The sequence below is a fragment of the Aulostomus chinensis genome, chromosome 4 (genome assembly GCF_037954235.1).
Source record: "Aulostomus chinensis isolate RoL2024-O1b breed Wild chromosome 4, RoL_Achi_v1.0, whole genome shotgun sequence".
Taxonomy (NCBI): domain Eukaryota; kingdom Metazoa; phylum Chordata; class Actinopteri; order Syngnathiformes; family Aulostomidae; genus Aulostomus; species Aulostomus chinensis.
Window position 1 is genome coordinate 4,467,314 of NC_141323.1, and position 22,411 is coordinate 4,489,724.

The window sequence follows — 22,411 nt, forward strand, 5'->3', positions numbered from 1 at the left end:
GGAAAACCAAATACCTAAATACTGTTACTGTAGGTTACAGAAATATTACTGCAGTACTGCTAAAGGTTTTAGAGAAGGAACTGTGTTGAAATGGAGGTACGCTGAGAAAATGTCCATATTTGACAAAGTGCAGGTCTTTGTTGATAGATTCAATTATTGATTGTGATCTATTTTATACTGAAATACACATAAAGCAGGAATTATGTCTGTGAAAACATATCAAACATGCTTTTGAACACATGCTCTCTTCTATTATTGTATGATGACGTTTGAAAATAGCAGTTTTATTGTAAAGCAATTCATATTGGTCTTTGCTTGGAAGCTTCAACCACCCGCAGGGACAGTGGAGTCACAGCGAGACACCGGCACCTTTATTTTGGGATCCTGAGCTGAAACATGAAGAAACTCTTGAACTCAGAGCTATGAACTGATGTCAGTTCAGTTTGTTGTGACCATTGAATGTAGGTTGAGCAGCGATCAGAAATTTAAAAATTGATCCAGAACCGGAACCAAACCTGCCGGTGTTACAGAGTGTGTGTCCTCTAGTTATTGTAACGAGGAGTATTTTACACTTCAACTCCAGGAACATCAACCTGTGAGTGCTGTGACGTACTGGGATAGACGGGGTTCTGCTACTTGAACCACTGGTGAGGTTTCTCTGGATTCCAGAGTGCAACTGGGTCACCGATGGAGTCCTTGCATTCCTCCACCCAAGCTGACAACAGCAAACATTTCCCATTTAGAAACAAACTCCACACTCTGTTATTTGGTTGTCTTTTCAAAATCATTAAAATCAAGTTAATAATAGTTTTACAGTCAGTAAATTGAGCCTAAAATGATCAATTACACAAGCTGAAGTACATTCACTTGAGCAGAAACTGATCATTTAGTCATATCGCTGCGTCCAACCAGCTGCGGAAAACCATTTCTATGCAGAAACAGAGCAAGACTATTAACTTGTAGTTGTGTCTCAAACACAAGTCCTGTGTTCATGCTCCTTTTACAACTGATTGATGTTTTTAGCGTTGAATTTTACGTTATTAATCTGACACATTCTTGGGAAGAAAATGACTGAATGGGATTTTGGTGGTTGTAATTCTTTCAGGTTCAGTTCACAAGTATAGAAATTGTTCATCTTCTGGATCGTTTGTGTTTGAGGCACAACGGGATGGCGTTTTTTGTTTTTTTTTTTCTACAGTTTTCTCGCCGCCCTGACGGGACATTGGCAACACACGTGCAGAGAGAACAGCACTTGTACACACTCATGACAGCATTCATTCCCTCATTAGTATTATTTACCAGATGGCGGTATACATCATCATCAGCTGAGGGTCACCCCACTGGATGGTAATTCAGGAGTGTAACAAAACCTGTTAGTGAAATATATAAATGACCTTGCAGAGAACGTGCATCAGAAAAAAATCACAGTAATTGATTGGATTAAGGACCAAGACGAGGGAAGTCTAGCTAAACCGGTAAACACAGGCAGGGATATCTGTTGATGATGAATGTAAGCAACTACCTGTGTATCAAATTATTATTACTCACATAACATAAGCAGGAGAGGCTTCTTCTTTTTTTTTCACCAACTCCACCAGCTCTACTTTTTCACAACTTTCAGCGGAGGATGATGTTTCTTTCTCCTCACACAGTGTCCTTTCTTTTGTTTAAGATGGAACTCAGGACTTGAAGCGCCCCCATGACATTTTAGGCGACTGCAGAGTCCAGGCTAGCATCCATGCATGCATGTTGAGGGGGGACTCAGTCAGCCGGTTGATCAGTTAAGCCCCTGACATGTTTCTGAGCCAGCTCTGGTTCTCAGGTCCAGTAAAACAGAAAACAAAGATGAATTAGAGCTATTTTTTTTCCTATTTTGATGAACAATGGTGTCCTGTGTCACAAAGTGTCCCTTACATCCCTCTATTATGTGATCAAACATTACAATATAACATATTTCTTCAAAGAAGAAAAATCCAAGGTCTAGAGTCGTCACAGAAGGGCAATCGTTGTGGAGAGACACTGAGAGACATTTGTCGAAAGTAGTTACTATGAATAGAAATAAAGAGATTGGAGCGAAGCACACGGCTCATCGAGATGAGTGCTGTTGATACAGGACCACGTGAGGCCGAACCAGTTTTTCTATTCCTATGTACTTACCTACATATGCTGTGCCACGCTTATATATGCCCTAAAAAAATGCTGTATTTTCAGTTCGAGACCCTTTGTTGTTGGGTTCTGTACAACAAGGACTGATGCCATTAACCAATGCTCTTAATTTTTTTAATGCCAATTTCCCCACTGAGGGACGAATAAAGGTTTATCGTATCATAATTCTTGCTGTACAGCTGCTCAGTATGACCTTTGAGGTCTTAGTAGCTCCCAGGTGGTAAGGCTATCGATGTCCTGACAGTAAGAGTGTTTGTTTGCATCATGCTGGCAATCAGGATGACATCGTCAGCATATACAATGAGGCAGAGATCAGTGGTGTCACACTTGATATGTGGAACAGCAGGGGAGATAGAACGTATCCCTGATGGACGCCAGTAGGGACGAGACAGAGAAGGTGTGAACCACCCAGCCTCCCCTCTCCTGCTATGATCATTGCTTGCTATCTCCCATATGTATAACGAGACAACACTGCACAGAACTCATTAGGATGAACAGACACACCATGCATAGATCGCTGCCCAACAAGATGGTCAGTAATCCCTGCTAACACAATTGGCTCATCCGCATTTTCTGGATACTCGTGACACTGGAGCTTCTCCCGTTTGGTTTTGCAGGCGGCACGTTTTGAAATACATCAGTGGGTTTTGCTCTACTTATGCATGCTTTTATTGTATAGCAGAGCCGATCTATTAGGAAAGCCACTGCAAACAAAACTACATTATCTTCAGATCGTGTGCAGTTATTTGCTTTCTTCATTGCTTATAACTCTATATTAAAGTCACACGTGTCTTAGATTGTGTGCAGCGAGCTCGTCTCAGCAGCTAATAATAATAATGCCTTACACTGCACACTGTGCTGACACAGTGTTCATAGTTCCTTCATTATTTAGCCCTGTACTGTCTGGGAAGGTATACATATTTCATGCAGGAATTGATATATAGATATTGTTTACAGAGAAAAGATATTAGCATTAGCTACAGTGCTTGCTGATGATCTACAAGTAGGGTTATGACAGCTGCTGAAGGTGCCCTTACAGCAGATTTATAGATATGGAACTGAGCATAGCTTCCGCATGTTTTATAAGAGAGCTAGCATGCCATGAATGCCGTGGCAAAAGAATCTGATATATGTGTGCCCTTTAATTCATTCTGGGTTTCACTGTCATCCATTAAAGAGCCCTACTATCCATCTGTGACTACATGAGTAAAATTAGCAATGAAATGTAGCCTTGCTGTGATTCTGGAGTGTTCAGTTGTTTCGAGGTGTCGCTCTAAACTTTGTCTTCACTCGGTCTCCCTTGATCTCGATGAATCCCTTCTTTTATGGTCTTTCAAATATTAGAGAACAGGGTGCCTGCATCCCTTGACTTTTTATTCTCGCCGTCTCTGAAGACACCTCAGACACTCGGCTGTGCGCCTCTTTTTAAGTAGCTCATTTCATCACCTACGTATTCTTATCAGATTAAGCTTTTTCTTTATTGCACACCTGCAACTACAATTATTCACAAGCCATGACGTGTTTATGAGGAGAAAACAACATTTATTGACCAAGATAATGTATACTGACCTCTGCCATCGTGGACATACAGTGGTGGAATAAGAAAGCTTGCTGCTCGATATTTTGTCTGATATATGATTATTTTTTCAGTACTGTTTTAAAAATGTAGAATGTTTTGAGCCAAGGGCATCTTTCTTCATTGATGATTCATTTACTGCCTCTAACAGTAACAGGCAGAAACTGCATATCTATAACTCTGTGTGTGTGTGTGCGTATATGTACAGTATATATGTGTGTATATATACATACATATACACATACACACATATATACATATACGCACACACACACATACATTGTGTGTGTGTGTGTGTGTGTGTGTGTGTGTGTGTGTGTGTGTGTGTGTGTGTGTGTGTAATTTTTAATGACAGGGAATTGCAGCAAAATATACTGGAACTAATTCTGACACCTTAAGACTACGATTATACACAACTGTTAGTGTGACGGCTCAGAAATACAATTTTATCTGGCAAAATATTTGTGTTTAAGCTTGATGCCATTCACCACACTTAATTAAAGTTTAAAGGCGGCACCATGTTGGAAAATAATCAGGGAAGTTTTGGGTCCTGACAATCAGGGGTGTGGCTCCAACTCCAACCAGGTCCTCTACCTGGTATTGTGTGCGTTTGTGTGGGTTTACTACCAGGATCAGAAGCTCCCTTCCAGTTAACTTAATAGTACACAAGGTTTTCTTCCATTTTTTTAGTGGATTTTTGACAGCGGCTCAAAATGAATGTGAGGTTTGGTTATCTTTTTGTGTAGAATGTAAAAAGTGAGGGCCTCCTTTGTGTTTTCACAGTTTAGCAATAAAAAACAACTGCAGGGAAAAAAATGGTTAAAAACGAATCAGCTGTGTAAAAAGTGGTATTTTTGAGTTTACTAGAATATTTACAACTGCAAGTACTCATGCACAGCAGAGCAAACTCCTGTATTTGTCCTTGCGATTTTTTAGTTTATGTTATGAACTTTTCTCAAGGATGTACGAGGTCCCAGTGTAGCAGGTAGCACATGAAGCCTTGCTGAAAAGAAGCAGCGATGGCAGGAGTCGCACAGCGCCATGCATCTTCGCCGTGTCGTCGATGGAAGCTGGCAGGGAGACGTAAACGCGGAATCGGAATTGACGGTTGGGAAATGGGGCACATATGCATCCAAAGAACAAGAGGCACCGGTTATCCACATGAAAGCGGCGTCGACAGTCAGCTGAATTTACAGAACACATTGGAACTGTTAAACTGCTGTACTCGTGAATGTAGTATGTTGAAGGCCAAGGCTTTTCTGGGGAGCTTTGAAATGCAGAGAAATCTGGGACTGAATTGAAGCAGGACACGTTTAGAAAACGAGTCCAATGAAGTGACAGGTGGAAAGCACTGAGCGACCTGGACTGTTTGGTCTTTATTGTTCAAATTGTGCAAAATCTGTAATCCTGTTCAAAGTATTTAGACTGAAACTGCAAGATATTTATTTTTTAAATTTATTTTTTATCTTTTTTTTTACCTGACTGGTCGCATCTCTCTCCATCTGTGTGATTCGCTCCATCTTCCCCTCATCTCTCACAGCCGTCCCCTGCTTTCCTATCTCTCGATTGTGTCTTCACCTCATTGCTCATCATCCACCTACATCTCTCTTCCAGTCGAACCCTCTGCAACTCTGTCTTTTCCACCATCGTTTTTACATACCATTTATATGTATTTCAACCTATTTTTTCCCTATCGCCCCCTCTCCATCATTTTTCCATCATGTTAAACCTCTGCCCATATCTGTCTCACTCCATCTGTCATCCCTGAACCCGCTCTCTCAATTTTAATCTTTACATCCAACTCCCTCTATCATTTTTCTTCATCTGCTTAGCCCTCTCGGTATTTTTTTTCTCTCACTTCTCTAATCTCTCTCTCTCTCTCTTTCCTTCTCCTCCACAGCTGGTATTGTTCGGAAAAAGCAGTGGTGTGAGATGGTGCCATGTTTGGAGGATGAAGGCTGTGACCTGTTAGTCAATAAATCTGGCTGGACTTGTACACAACCCGGAGGCCGAGTCAAAACCACAACGGTGAGTTCAGGTTCTATTTGAACCACCCATGTTACACAAAACCGGTCACAATCCAGCGGGTGTGAAAAATACCTTTACATCGACCGCTCCAGTGACACGCACTGCTGAGGCATTAACATAGAAAAGCACTTATGCTGTAAATCCAAAATGAGCACACATCCTATTAAACAAGTATACATGTGAAGTATTGTATGTAGTTTGAGTTTAGTATCTCTGGCGCTGAGTTTTGATTTTATAAAATGTGTAAAGTCAAGCAGTCTGCTCTAAAAAGACTGAACAATCCAATACACTTAGGGGTTTATTCCACTATATAACTGCAGCTCGTGGTGGCTAATCTTAGCTAATATTAGCTAACTCAAGATGGATATTGCTATTCTGATGTCTCTCCATCAGATTGTTGACTTTTTCATTTTTCTCTGTGTGTGCCAGACGTGGAAGGAGCTGTAGATTTCTCTATGAGGTTGACATGGTAAAGGAGAGAGGGAGACACATTCGCTTTCATTTGGAGTCATTTGTTTTATACTCTGAACAAGCAAACAAAAAAAGCAAATAGCAAAAACTGTAAAAACAAAAATAAGTATGTATGCTGGATAAAAACGAAGTAATATCACATCAAATAAAACAGAACTCAACAACGAGATCATTCATTAAAAGCGGCGGCAAAAACGTGGGTCTGTAGTTTGGATTTAGAAGCTCTTCTGGCTATTTTTTCCCCCAAATTTGGGCAGCAGAGAAGCTAAGTCAGCTAACTTTACCATGTTTAGCTTTAACCTTGGAACAACTGGTGTTCAAAAACACTGCAGAAGTCACATGTGGCAGTTGGACCTCCCCGGCTCTGTGCTCAGAACATCCAGACATTTGGAATGTGCTTGAATATGCAGACTGAATCGGAACAGTACTGCAACTGATGACATTTCAAAATAGTAAAAGTACATGGAGGCTGTATGATGGTCATGTGCTAAAAATCACACTAAGCTCCACAAGAGCCACTACTTGTATGAGCTGAGATCTCCCCCTCCAACCTCACCCCCCACCCCCCGCCCATCACCCTCCTGCCCATCCTCCATTCTACAACCACTACACACAAGCATGTCCAAACATGGCCATGCACCCTTCCTCTACATTCTCCATGGCCGGCTACGCTCAGTCTGCACCGTTCACACACACACACACCCACACACACACACACACCCACATACGCACACACACACACACACGGCTGCCCTATCTGTGAATGTCAATGGGTGAACACTGAGGGCTGCTGGGGCATCATTAATGCATCTGTCATAATTTAGTCATCAGCTGACTAACTTGTTTATGCCTTTCTGCTGAAAAACAAACACACACAAACACGCAGCAGATTCACACACTGATTGCTGAACCCAGATGATGCGGTTTGTTACTAGTCAGCTGCCGCCCCCTGCGCCCTCACGCTGCTGGTGTGGGATGTGTGTGTCCCTCAGAGCCCTGACATGAATCTACCTGGCTGTTGACGTGACAGCAGTTATATGTTCAACCTACAGTGTAATTTGTTATCCAAGCAGACACACACTTTCTCACAAGTAACATGCTGCTGGATCCATTTATTATACTTGGCGAATGTAAGAGTGTCTGTGTGTCGGAGGGTGCTGGGAGGGTTGAGTATGCAAATGAGACGGTCACTGAGTGTTCAAAGGCTAAGAGGTCCAACGCACGTGCTTTTTCACGTGTGTTGCCAAGCTCCCACTGTCCGTGTGCGTCTCCAACTATTTGCATATTCATAAGCATGAATGTGTGTTACTTCCCGGCAAAGGGTGGCCTTGTATGTTTTGGCCTACTTGTACATTTCATATCCTGCTTAGGATGTCAGTCAATGTACCTCTCATCGGCTTACGCTGACAATATGCTGGACGTGACAGGTATTTCGTGCTTGCTTCATCGGCTACTTTAAGCCTGGTGACAGCTAGTCAAATGGCTGGACAGCTATGTGCACTCATCTGTGCCAGCCCTGTGTGTGTGTGTGTGTGTGTGTGTGTGTGTGTGTGTGTGTGTGTGTGTGTGTGTGTGTGTGTGTGTGTGTGTGTTTAAGCATTTTTTATTGTCGAGGATTCTAATAGCTGGCAACAAGCAGACCTGGGCTACTGTATAAAATTCATTTTATATTCATTTTTTAATGAAATTACTTTAATAGGACCAAAGTTTCAGACTCTATCATACAGGCTGTGTCATAACCCAGTGATTGTACGTATATCCATAGGTACTTATCTTGACGTAGGTTGTGTCATAGCCCGATGGCAGAATCCATCATCTCATACACAGATAATATTTCGTATCATGATACATCGCATTTTCTGCAAATGCCATGAGTACATTGATCGTGTCACTGCAGTCTTCTGCTGTCAGTTGCAGACTGCAGTGACTCCACCTTTTGATGTGATTCTTGCAGACATGGTAAAATAGGTGAGCGGTGTTGTGAGGCCTGACCTGCAGCAACAGCAGCATACTTGGCAAAGTACGTTAAGCCTCGTTTACACGAGCAAACATTTGGGCTCCGGACTCCCATCAATACACCTGGAATCCCAATCACCTCTATGGACTAAGAGGTGCTAGAAGCGTTTATTTTCCATCCAGTATTTGCTCAAATTACGTTGAAAAAAGCGAAATTTTGCTGCAGAGTTGAGATAGGCCATGAACAGTGTGCTGGCTAAAACAAGCTACTTGGCTATGAGTGAGCTAAATAACAGGGTGTTGCTTCTTCTGCAGCTATCCGTGAAATGTTCCAAGCAAATATTCCACTTGTCAAGGTGTCAAAAAACGACCTGACAAATGCAGTTTCTCAACCCAGACAAAAGCACTCCAGTTTGCAAGGCCATGTCCGACCTTTCAAAACCAAACCACTCAAAAGAAGAGTACTCTCTTTTAGGAGGAAGCTCGTTGTTTTGTCTCTGCAGGTGGTAGGTAAAGGATCAAGGATCCAGCGAGCATAATATTGGATGCTGATCATAGGATCATCTATATTATCATAGCGCACAGCTTTAAATGTCATGCCGGTCTAAAAAAAAGCAATAGAACATTTACTCACGCCCTTGTTCTGAACCTAAAATTGCCAAAGATGCATCGAAGCCCTGGAGTTTTTGGTGGACTGCACCTTTCTCCAAAACAAAGATGACATAAAGCTCTTGTTAGCAGCAGACTCTGGGGAGAATCACAGGCAACAAGCAGAACAATTTACTCAATTTACTTTGAACAAATGGTCACTTCCCTAAGGCTTTTCAAGTTAAAGCCCAAAGTGCAGCAACCCCTGTACTGCCGGAGGGTGAGTGTCGGCCGTGCACAGTCCAATGAGCATGTCCGACCTGTCTGTCAGGTGTTTGTGTGAAAACATCAATGCAGACAAACAGGCGTATCCCTCGGGGGTGTATGACTAAGCCAAGTCTATCTGACTCAGCCCCATAAAGGGCTATTTTGGACAAATGTCAGGAAGCGGTTTGCGTGTATTGGTCAAATCTTTGTGTGTTTTCCTTGTTGAACAGAGTGGGATTGTTGTTCAGGATGACACAACTGGACTCGGCTACGCGGCTCCGTATGAGTTGAGAGGCAGATCAGGTACATCCTGTGCGTCTCCTCTCAACCGAAGGAGCGTCACTCATCAGCAGCTGCTCGTGTGTTTTAAAATAACTTCATCTCTTTCTGACTCCTTCTCCTACTTGTTCTCCTTCCACATTGCCTGCCTGCCTCCCTCCCTACATGTCTCGTCCCTTTTGTGTCCCCCTCCCCGCGAATTTATCTTCGTCCATGTCTTTGAGAGTACATGTTTTTCCCGTCAATAAAAACAAAATATGGATTTTCTCAAAGACAAGCACCCCACGAAATGTATGAAGATTGATAAGCGCAGTGCTCGTTATTGACACTGAGGTTTTGACTGAGGTTACTTTAGTAAGATTACCGCAGAAAAGGACACACATCAAACAGAGGTGTGCTTGTGAATGTTACCACCGCATCATATAATTTATGACGGCATCAAGAGTCTTTTCGAAGAACTGACATCCTGGAAAATGTAATTCTTAGGATGAACCCTATCCAGCTCCAAGACTATAAATGAGCTCCTTGAGTCCACTTAACGGTATTAATGAAACAATAAAAAAGTACATGGACACTGAACTGCGTGTCCATCACTCAACACTTTATTTTCCTTCTGTTTTACTGAAGTTCATAAAAACGGTGGCTGCCAGACCGCAGGATTTATGACACCAAACCCACATGGTCATTAAAAGATATAATCACTTGCAAAAATACCAGCCAGAAAGATCTGTCACCAAATGGGAATACCTTGTAAAACTGATGCTGAGGCCTGCGTGTGGCGCAGAAATATTCATAAAGAAGGGAAGTAATTAGTAACCTCGGCTACAAATGTATCTTGTAAACTGTGAAACCGTGTTTTTTGGCGTGTTTCTAAACTTTGTTCATCGCCGGATTCAAATTTCATGAATACCATGTTTGAGTAGCAAGACTTGAACTCACTGTATATGCTTCCAGATGAGGAATAGACGAACTTAATTCATCAGCATTCAGCCTTCTTTGTTGGAAAATTAATGATCAAAGAAATGTCTTCCTACTGTGACACAAGGTGGTCCTCGTTAAGCTGATTGGCGATACATTTGCAACACAAAAAATTATATGATATTAGGAAGTTTCCAGTTTCCATGGCACCAAAAACTGTTATGTAGTTGGTTGCAGAAATCAAATAAGACGATTAAGAAAGCAGCTTCCCGATGTGCTTTGAACTACATGGTATTAACATGCAGAATTTACTATGTATATGAAGATGTCTGCAGAAGATGTACAGCAGCAACTTTCTCATGTATTTTGCTATAAACCAAAGTCTTAAAGTGGAGTTTTGGCCCGATAAAAGATTAAAGAGGCGATGGTGCAAGATTAAAGCGGTGATGGTGAAAGATTAAAGGTGCATTTCATCCAACAAGAAGCTGAACTCCACAGGTTTGAATTCTCCATTTGTAGATGTGTCAGAACAGGCGAACTGTAGCAGCTTGCATGGAAGAAACAAGTACTGTAGAAGGTAATTGCAAAGTAGTCCAGAAGACAGGAAACTTCTGTCTGTGTTTACTGATAACAACTGACCTCTGACCAGTAAACAGAGTGAATGTTCCCTCATGGATTGGAGTTCTCCATTTGGTTTGTTTTGATTTTTGTCAGTGTGAAACAAACTGATCCAAGTTTACAAATTCATCAGTGGATTCGGATCAGCTGAATAACTCTTAAGAGTAGGAATACCGAAGCATCGTTGTTGGCCATCGCTGCATGTCTGTTCATCCTTGAGTCCCAGTGAAGAAAACGTTTATAGTGGATTAGTTGAAGTGCAGGTTCAAGTGACTTTGACCTTTGACCACCATAATCATTTCAGCTCATCCTCGAGTCCCAGTGGACACATGTGCCAAATCTGCAGAAATTCCCTCAAGGTGTTATTTAGATATCGCATTAATGAGAGGGGCACAGATACGTGTGGAGAGACCTTTGACAGCCAAAAGATGTTCCATTCATCCTCAAGTCCCCGTGGACCTTCAGGAGAGTCTGTGAAGGACGACCAGCCCCAAAACAGAAAGTTCATGCAGTGTGAGCCACTCTTACGCAGCACGGGGAAGGTAAGGGTTAATCCCCCGCTGCTGAAAGGCTTCCCTCCGTCTCTATGATGTTAAATGATTATAATATATATTTTATCACACAGTCAAACACAGCCTTTCCCACCTTTCCCAAGCGTTCTGTCTTGGAAAAGCAAAGTGTCGTCTCAGCAGTGATCTCCCATACCTGCATCTCTCAGCAAGAGGCTTACCGCCGTCTCTCTCCTGAGAGAGGAGGGGAGCTCCGGCGCCGTGCCCTCCACCATCTTAGACTGGCAGATGAAACAGCCAGGCGCTATCTCTCCATGCATGTCCCAACAGGGGGGAGCGAGGTGGGAAAGAAGCAGAGTGATTGTGCCATTAGACGGAGGTAAGCCAGATCACCTCAGGTTATCTGAGGGCTTTTGTGACAGCCTGATAAGACGAACAATTCAAAACAGAAACATCAGCATGAGAGAAGAAAACAGCGGTGTGAGTGAGAGAGGCAGCCAAAGGAACAGCATCATTAAACACTACTTATGCACATCAGTGTGTGGTTCTTATTATGCCTTTCAGTGCCTGTTAGACACTTCTTTCGAACTTAGCTTTTCTATCACCGAGTTGTAATTGCGCAAAACCTAATTATAGGAGGGAAAAAAACGTCAATTTGTTCTGTTGCCTTGAATAAAGTTTGAATGCTTTCGCCTTCTGCTGAAATCCATTCAAGTACATTCTACTTGTCTTTGAGTACCATGCACATAATGATACAACATCTTTTTCTGAGACTGAAGCGAAAAAATACATTCTTAAATATCTGACGAGGTGTTAATCGCACGTTCTATTAGGTCGGCCCTGATTGGCCCGTTCAAGCTGCGAGCAGAAGTGGCACCGACAGAGAGAACTGTGATTACCGTAATCAAGAGTTTATCGGGGGGAAGAGGAGAAGGACAGGAGCTGCAAAAAGAGGAGAGGAGGAGAGGGAAGGACGGAGGGAGGAGAGGTGAAAAGGAAGTGAGTTGTTGGTGTGTGTGTGTGTGTGTGTGTGTGTGTGTGTGTGTGTGTGTGTGTGAGTGAGTGAGTGAGTGGTGTCATGTAAACGGCTGGAGTTGGAGGTAGAAACGTTCTGAGACACATTAGCCAGCCAGTGCCAGCTCCTAGAGTATTGGTACATTTATTCGTCTGCCAGTTACAGCATGTGTCCAGCCGAGTATGAGAAAACTCTTTTGATTGGGAATTGTAAGCAAGAGCTGTGGGCCCCCCCTTCACCCCCCCCCCCGTCCCCCATCCCTCCTTCCCACCACTCGCTCTTTGTTTCCTCCTCTCTGTGTCTCTGTGGATGCAGCTCAGGATGGTTCTGACGGAATCCCCCAACGCTCCCCCCATCAACACACATCCTCCCCTTCCCTCCCTCCCACTGGTTCTGGGTCGGTACCGGCCTTGGTAATTGATCCCTCTGGGCCCTCTAGACACATCCAACAGTGGTTTGAACAGAATCACCACTAAGAAGACAGCTGCTTGGCCGCCTCAGACAGGCCGAGAGACAGGGAGAAAGAGGCCCTGTTGCTGCTAGCCATTAGTTCTGTCTGCCAGCTTCCTTTTAGAGAGAGCCAAGTCAGCACAACCTTGTGCTCAGAAAACTCCTCCATTTTGGGAACTTGGGGGAGCTAGCAGAGGGGAGACATCGAGGAAGTCTGTCTCTTTAGGTTTGTATCAACACTTTTGCTATGAAGTGATGGGATTGATTTGCTAAGTGAGCAGCGTTGCTCCAACCTAAATGATGAAAGAGTGTGAAAGCGTGTTTCAGCGCAGGCACACATCATTTTCAAACCTTTCACTTTGGCCGACAAAGGTAATTGATTGTATAAAGTCGGAAGTGTGAACTCTCCAGCATCAGTGAATAATATTTTATCTGTCTTGGCCTCTGACAGTTGGATGTTTTAAGTGACATTGCAGCTGTCAGCTGATTCTTGTGCATCTACGTCACTAACAGCTATAAAATGTCACTCCTCCTCCTCCTCAGCAGTGCCTCCAAGGAATTTCTCCAAATTTGCCACAAAACGTCCACGGATGAACTGAGAATAAATGTTGAAGGTCAAAGGTCAAGGTCATACAACTGTTACGTCATATTTCTAGTTAAATGCCAGTATTATTTGGTTTTTACCTTCAAGGATGAAGGCAAGCTAGTGGATAAGTGAAGCCACACTGAGACAAACGCGAGACTTGAGTGGAACAACCCACTCAAGCAGTGCGGTTCGATTAAATTCAAATTCATATCAAATGTCCCAGGGGCGCCATTCCAGACTCGCATAAAGCATAAATACCAAATGGAGAGAAAAACAATAATAAAAGCACACATAAAATACAAGGCAGCATTTGAGATTTAGAGTTGTTCATCGAATTCCCAGGGGCCCCAGCGACGAGGCCCCAGTACGAATCGTATTCATTGTGTTGTGACCACAGTTAATAATCTGATGATTCTGGAAAGGGTTCGGTGTGTAATTAGCCTGTAGCCATGTTGAAAATTTGATCCTTTACAGCTTTTATTAACTTTGAGACGGAAAATAAAAGCAGTCAAAGTATAAAGTCATGCCATTGCGTTGTTCCTTTAGCCCCGCCCCCAATAACTGACTACAACTCCGCCCCCTCACTTCCTGACGACTGTACAATGAAAGACAAAGGACAGAGGAGTCGGTGACAGTACCACTGTATGTGTTTCACTGAGCCTCAGCTGATTAATGTTGCATCTATGGCCAAAACTGGTCATAATTGTGAGGGTGGGGGGGGGGGGGGGGTCAGGTTTCAGTCTTTGTGAGCCCGACCACATAATAAAAGAATACAGTCACTTTATCTTTACTTTATTCTTTTTTTTTCTTTTTTTTTTTACTTTTAAGGCTCATTACATAAAGGTGTACTTGATGTTTTGGCTGAAATGGTTTGTTTTTTTGTTTTTTTTTAATCATCTTTAAAGCAGGAGAGTTGAGCCCAACAGAGAGGCTGCGTGTTGGAGGGAGAAGTTTAGTAGAACGTTTGATACTTAAACTACAATTCATGGACCAGACACTGAGGGACAGCGTGGACATAAGTTCAGGTGGTGGCAGGACACCGGTGGGGACACGTCCCCGCTCGGCGTGACACCCTTGACCTAAAGATGTTTGACTCACCCACCTCCAGCTCCCTCTGCACAGTCGCCCTCCCCGCGTCCGCCCCGCCACCAACTCACCCATATGTTTGTTTTTTTAAGATTTTCTTACTTTTTTTGGTGCAGATGGTGGCACGTATAAAACCAGCTGCTGGCTCTCTCGCCTCCGTGTGTGTTTACTCTGCAAGCTCAGTTTGGTGCGTTCAGCTGGCTTCAGTCAGAGTGACGACTTGTGCAGTTGGAGTGCTGTTATTCCGAGCCAGACGGTTTCTGTACATTTACAGTCTGTTTGTGATATGTTCAGTTTGTGGGAGTTGTCCGGGCTGTCCAGAGCCGACAAGCGTTGAGAGCTTTGATAAATGAATCCATTTTCTCACCAGTACCTTTAAAGAGGGGTTCCTTATCTTTGGATTAATATCACGTCACATAATTACATTTTTTGTTTTTTTGAACGAGCTAATATGGGACACGTTTTTGATAATGAGCGTCAACATGGCTCAGCGTTTGATGAATATCCTCGTATTAGGAAAGAACAATTCAAAGTTCTGGGTTCCATGTGAGGGCGGCCCTGAGTGGGGAGGACAAATAGAGCGACGTCGTGGCCGAATCATCTTGAATTATGAAGAGCAATTCCAGAAGTCATGTCACATACACGCCGTTATTGATGAGGGGGAACATGACACTTCAATATCCCACTCTTATAATAGTTATCACCGTGGGCCTTTACAGGGAGGGCAGGAAAATTACAGCCAGGATTGTATTATTTAATATCAGCCTGTTGCTTTACAATCCAATTATAATAATAAAAACTCACAAGGACTTTCTGGATTTAATTCCCTCACGTCTGGTCTTGCACCAGAGCCACACAAGCAGAACCAGTTTGCCAAAAAGGCAAAAAACCCTCACATGACAGATTTCAGCTGGTGGTGGTGATGGTGTGACTGTGTCTGGACAGACTAAAAACTTTTTTTTTTTTAATTTTTAAATCACTACATCCTCCAAAATCACCCTCTCCGTTTCCTCTCCCCTCAGGCTTTATGACGCGACAAGAGTCTCCCTCCACACTCTTGCACTTTGGAGAGCACTGATGACCCCCTGACAGACAGCCAAAAACCATCTACCACCACCACCACCACCACCACCTTACCACCAACATCACAACAGGTCCACCAAACTCTGGCCCCGCAAAGGCAGGACACCTCACAAGCAGAGCACCAGGGTCTCCGTGGAGGCAGCAAGGTACAATCGTACACCGAAGAAGCCCCTGCTGCACACAACGTCCCTCATAAGAGATGATGATAAAACGCCTGTGTGCTCTTGGTATTCGCCGGGATTCCGTGCAGATGCAGAGTCAATAGTGTGACACCCTCTTTATTAGATTTAAAATAATTAAACACAATACTTTTTTGTGTCTCTAGAGCACGAAGACAAAAAAAAAAAATCTCCTGATTGAAGAGAACCTGCAAACAGGAAGAATCACGGCAGACATGCGAGCACACATAAATCCAAATCTATAATTTAAACAACCGTCTGCTTGTTTGATATCTTCACTTGGCTTCCTCATTCCTCCGTGAGCCATCAGCTCCCCAGCGAGTGTTTAACCACAGAAAATATGTGTGCAACAATACCAGTCAAATCCATCTGTGTCATTTTAGCTTGTTTTTGCTCTTGTTTTATTGACATGCCTTGTAAATTGTCCTTAAAGTATTGTGTCAAATGGCGTCTGTGAGCTCAAATAAAACAAGGCGCCAGACAGTCTGATATTAATGCGTGTTGCTGGGAACGAGAGAGTAGCCATGAGGTAAATTTAACGTACAGTGCAATAAAAGGGATTAGCCTGAAGTCATAAAAATGCCCGCTCTCATAGAATTTCAGAAAACCAGGCTCTTCTGTCGGTCAATATTGTCGGCATTTATGGTCCATGTTATGATTTGCTTTCAAGAAAAAAATGTGATCCTGCTGCTTCTCAGTCCAGACAGCAGGTCTGCAGAGGATACGGGACTATAAATAGACACAGAACGGAATTCACGTTGTTTACTCAGATTCTTGCACTGCATCATGTAGAACAAAGAAAGAAAGATTGTGCTGGAGCATTCGATCCCGTAAATGTACAGTATCAGGAAATATCGCCTGCAAAGGAGATGTTCTTAAACGGTTAGTTCTGGTCGGTCAGTGGGGTTGTGAGATGAGCAAAGGGAAGGAAAGAAAAGTCTCTTTTGTGAGTCAGTGCTCCACCCTGCACCCACCTAAAGAAAAAAGAGATCAATAAGCTTTATAACGTAACCTCACATGTACGCTGCGCTGACCCACGTCTACTGGAGGCCGGATCCATACTGGATGGTGACCTCGTACAACGCCACATTAAAACACGTGAACTCTGCCGTCAGAGTAAATGTTTGGCGCTGCATTTGGACCTGAATGTACCAGCAACGTACCTCCGTTTGAAAGAGCAGCGACACCTGCCCCGTTCTTTGTCCCGTGTGTAAGAAACATCCAGTCCTGAGGTGGCTGTGGTCGAGGCGCAGTGTTAAATCTGCTCTCTCCTGAGCATTAAAGTTCTGATCACATTGTAATATGCAGATAGGGAACTCTTGTGGGCTTTGATGTTCAGAAGAAATACCATATGAAAGAGTTGATAATGACATAAAATCCCCGATAGCTTTGAACTCTCTTATCGGGGTGGGACGGCGTAGCGTCTGGAGGCCCGTGCAGACATGTTCATGGATTTTTGATCGCCGCGTCCGCTTCAGGCACGATCCAGCTTCACAGCGTGTAATGAGCGATTTCCCCCATCGCTTATTAACCTGTCGTTGTTCCTAACCTGCAGCTTCGCTCCTGAATATTCATTGACCTTAGCGGGACATTGTGGAAGAGCAGAAATCCAGCAGCAGAGCAAAAAAAAAAAAAATCCAATCAGGCATCGATGTATCGAATGCATCATCTTCAGATTTTAATTATTCACTTCTATCATGTTTGGAGGCGCAGAGTAGATCGATGCTCTTTCATGCGCCCATTCACACATTCACCGTGGGTCACCGCGCCGTGACATTTTGCAGGGAGTCAGCAAGAGTTCACAAAGGGAGGAAATGTCAAGCCGTGGCCATGTGTTGGGCTGCAGTCACTCTTCAGTCCTCCAACTCCCAGCTGGAGAGGGACTCCGGATGTATTGTGGATATCGTTTCCTTTAGCTCCAGCAGATGTGGCCACATGCACCTTCACTTGAATGCACATAAAAGCCAACATATGTGCACACGAATGGATCCTCGCCTAAATGCCGAAGCTTTATTACACTCTCAGTTCTGCTTTGAGACAGGAAGCCGTGACGTCTTTGACATCCACCGATGTTTCCCCCTGCTGCTGCCAGGTGCATATCGATATGTATTGAGCAGATCGCCGTAACACGAGGCGCCTGCACAGCTCGGACACGGACACAGATGGATCGCGTCCTCTGTCTGTCTGAGTTTGCCCAATAGTCCCGCCTGGCTCTGCTCCTCTCCCCCCTCAGCTCTGCTGCATCACTGCACGCACGAGAAATGTTCTCTCGCTGTTGTGAGGTATAAAATAGAGTAATACGGTCGTTCCCTGATAAACCCAAGGTAATAATCACCTGGGGACTGTGAATTTTATTCATAGGGCAAATTCATCTCATATTCATCTGACATTCGTTCCTCTTTTTAATAGAAGGCTTGCATTTCCCTGAGATGAGATTTGTGTGTGAGATTTATGGGGGACCATTTGCCACAGTGTGGGTGTGAGAAAAAGAGAGACCAGCAGGATCTGAGTGTGAGAGCGGAACATGGAGGGAATATCAGGAAATTACCATGGTAGACACAGACTATGTGGTGGTTTACATAAAACAAGAGCATCTCAACGCTGCCCATTTACATTCCAATTCCCTTGAAATCTCAACCACAGAACAGCGATTCTGTCTTTCTCCTTTACCTGGCGCTTCCTTCCTGTGCAGTGCAACCGTACGTCCACTTGGGGGCATCAAGACAGGGCTGTTCCAACAGGCCTTAAGACCAAACACCCCCGGGTCATTAATTCCCCATTCAAAAACCAAAACCTTGTTGGATCTGGGCTCCATTAAACCTCCATTAAACTCAAGCTGTTCAGTATTCAGAGAGCATCAGATCTTGTCATCTTTGATACATGCTCTAGTACCCCCTACCCCCCCCCCCACCACCACCACCACCACCACCACCACCTCCACTCCCACCCAACACCTGCCCCCTTTCATGGCGTTTTGCACCCTGTGAAATCATCGAGACGCCATTATCATGAATTAGGCCTCAGTGGCTTTGCAGCCATCTCTGGAAGCATCAGCACTTCGATCGACTTGGCTGTGCGACTGGCGGCGGCCAGCTGGTGAAAAGGCTTCCAGATTTGTCTGTCTGTGGCAGATTAATCGTTTGTCAGCCTCAGCGTCTCGCTACGTTGTTAAGCTGAAGAATGAAAAAATATTTGACTGGCAAAAACACCTCTTTTGACAGAAGAGTAAGCTGTGGAGCCTTACTTCCTCGCTAATGATGCCCTGTAATAAGCCATGGGCGCACGCCGTTCTCATAGAAACATTCTGGGAAAGATGAGAACACTGTCGTTACTGTCTATTAAATATAACGGCCTCTTGTTGGCGGTTTGCTTAGCTTAGCATCATTTAGAGGCGTTGGTTTTAAACACACACACACACACACACACACACACACTTTTCTCTGTGGATGCAAGAATTACACTCGTCATCATTCTTCTGTCAGGAGCCCTGAGCTCCCCCCCCCCACTAGTCTCAACTTTTCTTTGAGTATAATGCAGAACTGCAGGGCAGGAAATGACCAAAAAAACAACAACATAATGTTAAGACAGGAAGCTGCATCTTAGTCATGGGAGCCATTGAATTCCCAAGAGTGTAATTTAATCCTAAACCTGGAAATTTGTGGTGTGTTAGCATTCGTTTGGGGCAATTGATGACACACACACACACACACACACACACACACACACACACGTTGTCCGTGATGACTTCTTATTGCTATTTCAGAAAGTGCTCACACACTCGTCTCATGTTTATGTGTTGTTGTTGATTGACAGGTCTCGTAACACAGCCGGACACAGGAAAAGCTGGGAGTGACTGTTTGAGGGAGCGAGCGTCCCTCCTCCCGCCGGCAGCTCCTCCGTGGGGGGGTGGTGAGCGCTCCCTCCAGCTATCTGTCATCGGGTCAACATGTCCACCTTCTCTCCACATCTGCCTGCTCTGTGAAATCAGCGGCCTCTCCTCGCGCCACGGAGGATCGGACACTCGAACACGAATGGTTTTTCTTTGCCTCATCGGAAAAGTTTGGGACTGCTTTCACGACGGGATTTTTCCTCACATTTCTCTCTAGAGTTCCGGAGCATAGACTGGGATCATGTTGCTTCTTGGACCTTCTCAGGAGGCCGTTACACTCACACACACGCACACACACACACACACACACAAAAAACCCAACCGAACTGAGCGCTCTCTGCTGTGAATAGGCCTTCTGCTGGAGTAAACCTCCCATATTTTTATAGACCAAAGAGCAAAAGAACAAACATGATGATGTAACGACACAGAGGACCATGTGGCATGTGCTGCTTGTGTCACCACGGAGACTCGGTGCACTGATGCAAACATTCGCTGGCATATGTACCAATCAAACGGAGTACTTTTAAAAATTTCCAGACATTTTCTTTTCTTTTCTTTTTTCTTTTTCTCAGCCCACCACTGTATTTTGGAACTGGAGATATAGGTACTACATATGTATAACTGTGTATCAAAGAAAAAAAATATCTGATTTGCATTTTTTAGTAGCTACGGTTGAGACAGCTTGCATTGTTGGCGCGTCGTCGTCATCGTCGTTGGAGGAGGAGGAGGAGGGTGAGCGAGGATCCACGGAGAGTATAACGTGTGAAGAGAACAACTAAAAGAAATGTCATTAAATGTATTTTGAAAGGCCCTAAAAGTTATATATTTAACAGTTTTATATGTTGTACCTTTGTAGAGAAGCTTATTGGACTTAAATTGTGGTCACAATGGCAGTTGAGTAGTATGTGAACAAACGCTGTTGTTCTCATGACTGCTGGCTCGTAGTCCCGGGTTTTTCTGTTCCCACTTCAGTAGCCGCTTTCGTTTCATTGTCATCTACAAGTCACTGTCGATCAAAAAGCATTAATGAAGAAAAAAAAAAAAAAACAGGAAAGTGACACAATTTATTGAGGACTGATCTGCAGCCAAGTGAACATTGTAAATCCATGGTAGTCAGTGGAAGCCATTGAAATCTGCTAATTTGCTATGATATTGTATTGTACACGGTGTGGAATACTGACTCATTTCCTCTCTATGGGTTTTGATCTCTTAATTTATTTTTGTGCTCGTGTTTGTTTGCACAAAATTTTTGGCCTCTCTCCTGCAAATAGGAGGAGAATGAGAGAGAGAGAGAGAGAGAGAGAGAGAGAGAAAACGAGGAGGAAGCCTCACAGCAGACGTATTAGAGTCATTTACATTTTTTATCATGAAATATTTTAAGAATAAATTAAATACATGAAAGAAAATGTCCCCTGCAAATTCAGATGGTCATCAAAGGAAGGATTTAATGGATTTTACTCGGGTCCTACTTTTAATGACTGGATGTTTTCTGTCACACACACACACACACACACAAAAGCGACAATGAAATTAAAGTTCTTTCCCAGGTGATCAGGTGGGTTTGAATCATCCAGCGGGTGGCACATTGCCAGCATTCTTCCTCCTTAGCAGCTGGGACAGGAAGTAGAGACATCGTACGTGTCGCTGCATAATTCTGATGCCGCACATGAAAGCGCATTCTTTTCTCCCCATTCTTGTGTCCTCTCAACCAACACAACACGTCTCTTCCGGTAACGCAAAACATTCTGAAACACTGGCTGGAGACGAACGTGGCAGGAGGCGTTCCGGAGAAAGACCTCGGGAATGTCTGCCGGGCGCCACTGAGATCCTGGTTACGCCGACCTCACTATGATCTTCACTTTTTGGTGGTTACTGGGGGAAAACGTGCAACAGCAGGGTGGTGTTTTTGGTTTCACAGATGATGTACAATCAGAAATAATCATCTAGTGTTCAGGTCGGCCATTGTAGAGCTTGTTCATCTGAGTTTCTGGTGGTTCAAAAATTTAAAGCTGCTGAAAAAGACTCTTCCAAGTCGTCGTCGGGTCAAATTTGACCCGTTTTCGATGCCGCCTTAATTCCACGCAAGTAACAGAAACGTAAGCTCATGAGTAGCAAGGAAGTTCACTACAAGGGTGTAACTCAGAATTTGTCATTATAGAGGATTTGTTTTACTGCTTCATGAACGTTGGCAGAGGGGTGACGAGGTGTCGAGTCGACCGGACGACAACACAAAGACCACTTGGTCGATTCAAGTTCTGTCAGTGTTCAATAAACCTGCCGAGGTCAAAGTTCACCGCAAAATAGCAAAAAAAAACCTCTAATTTCAATGTGAAACTCTTCAAAATGACACTTCCAACGTTTCGATAGCTCACAAATCAAATCTCCTTTTCTTTTGGTCCTTCAAAGGTTTAACAGCTTCCGCGGATCAAATGCTTCAATAAGAGCGAACATCATTGTTAAGCGTATTAACATTAATAAGAAGACCGATGGAGGGTTAAATTTCTTAAACTGCTGTGCATAAAAACATGTTGGTACCAACTGACAATAAGTTTCCCCTCATTAACAATTCATAAATGGTGGTAAGTGCGTAATTAATTGCATTGCATGATGTTATAAGCCATTAACAGTTCTAAGTGTCTTATGACCTTATTTCTCATACGTCTGTGAGACAGGGTCACTATTTGGCAGGATGAAGGATGAGAATGATACCACTGCATTTATATCCATCTCGGCTACAGATGAGATCG

At 43.7% G+C, this 22,411-nt stretch overlaps 1 protein-coding gene across 4 annotated transcripts in view; it reads left to right on the plus strand.

Annotated features, from left to right (window-relative positions):
• The window catches only part of tafa5a (TAFA chemokine like family member 5a), a 291,469-nt gene extending 269,528 nt beyond the window's left edge, over window positions 1–21,941 (plus strand). For all 4 annotated transcript variants that reach the window (XM_086201151.1, XM_086201153.1, XM_086201154.1 and 1 more), the window contains 3 exons: window positions 5,643–5,770; window positions 15,536–15,742; window positions 19,589–21,941. In XM_086201151.1, coding sequence (XP_086057277.1) covers window positions 5,643–5,770; window positions 15,536–15,544 — 137 coding nt within the window. In that variant the 3' untranslated portion in view covers window positions 15,545–15,742; window positions 19,589–21,941. The remainder of the gene's footprint in view (window positions 1–5,642; window positions 5,771–15,535; window positions 15,743–19,588) is intronic.
• Window positions 21,942–22,411: the final 470 nt, after the last annotated feature.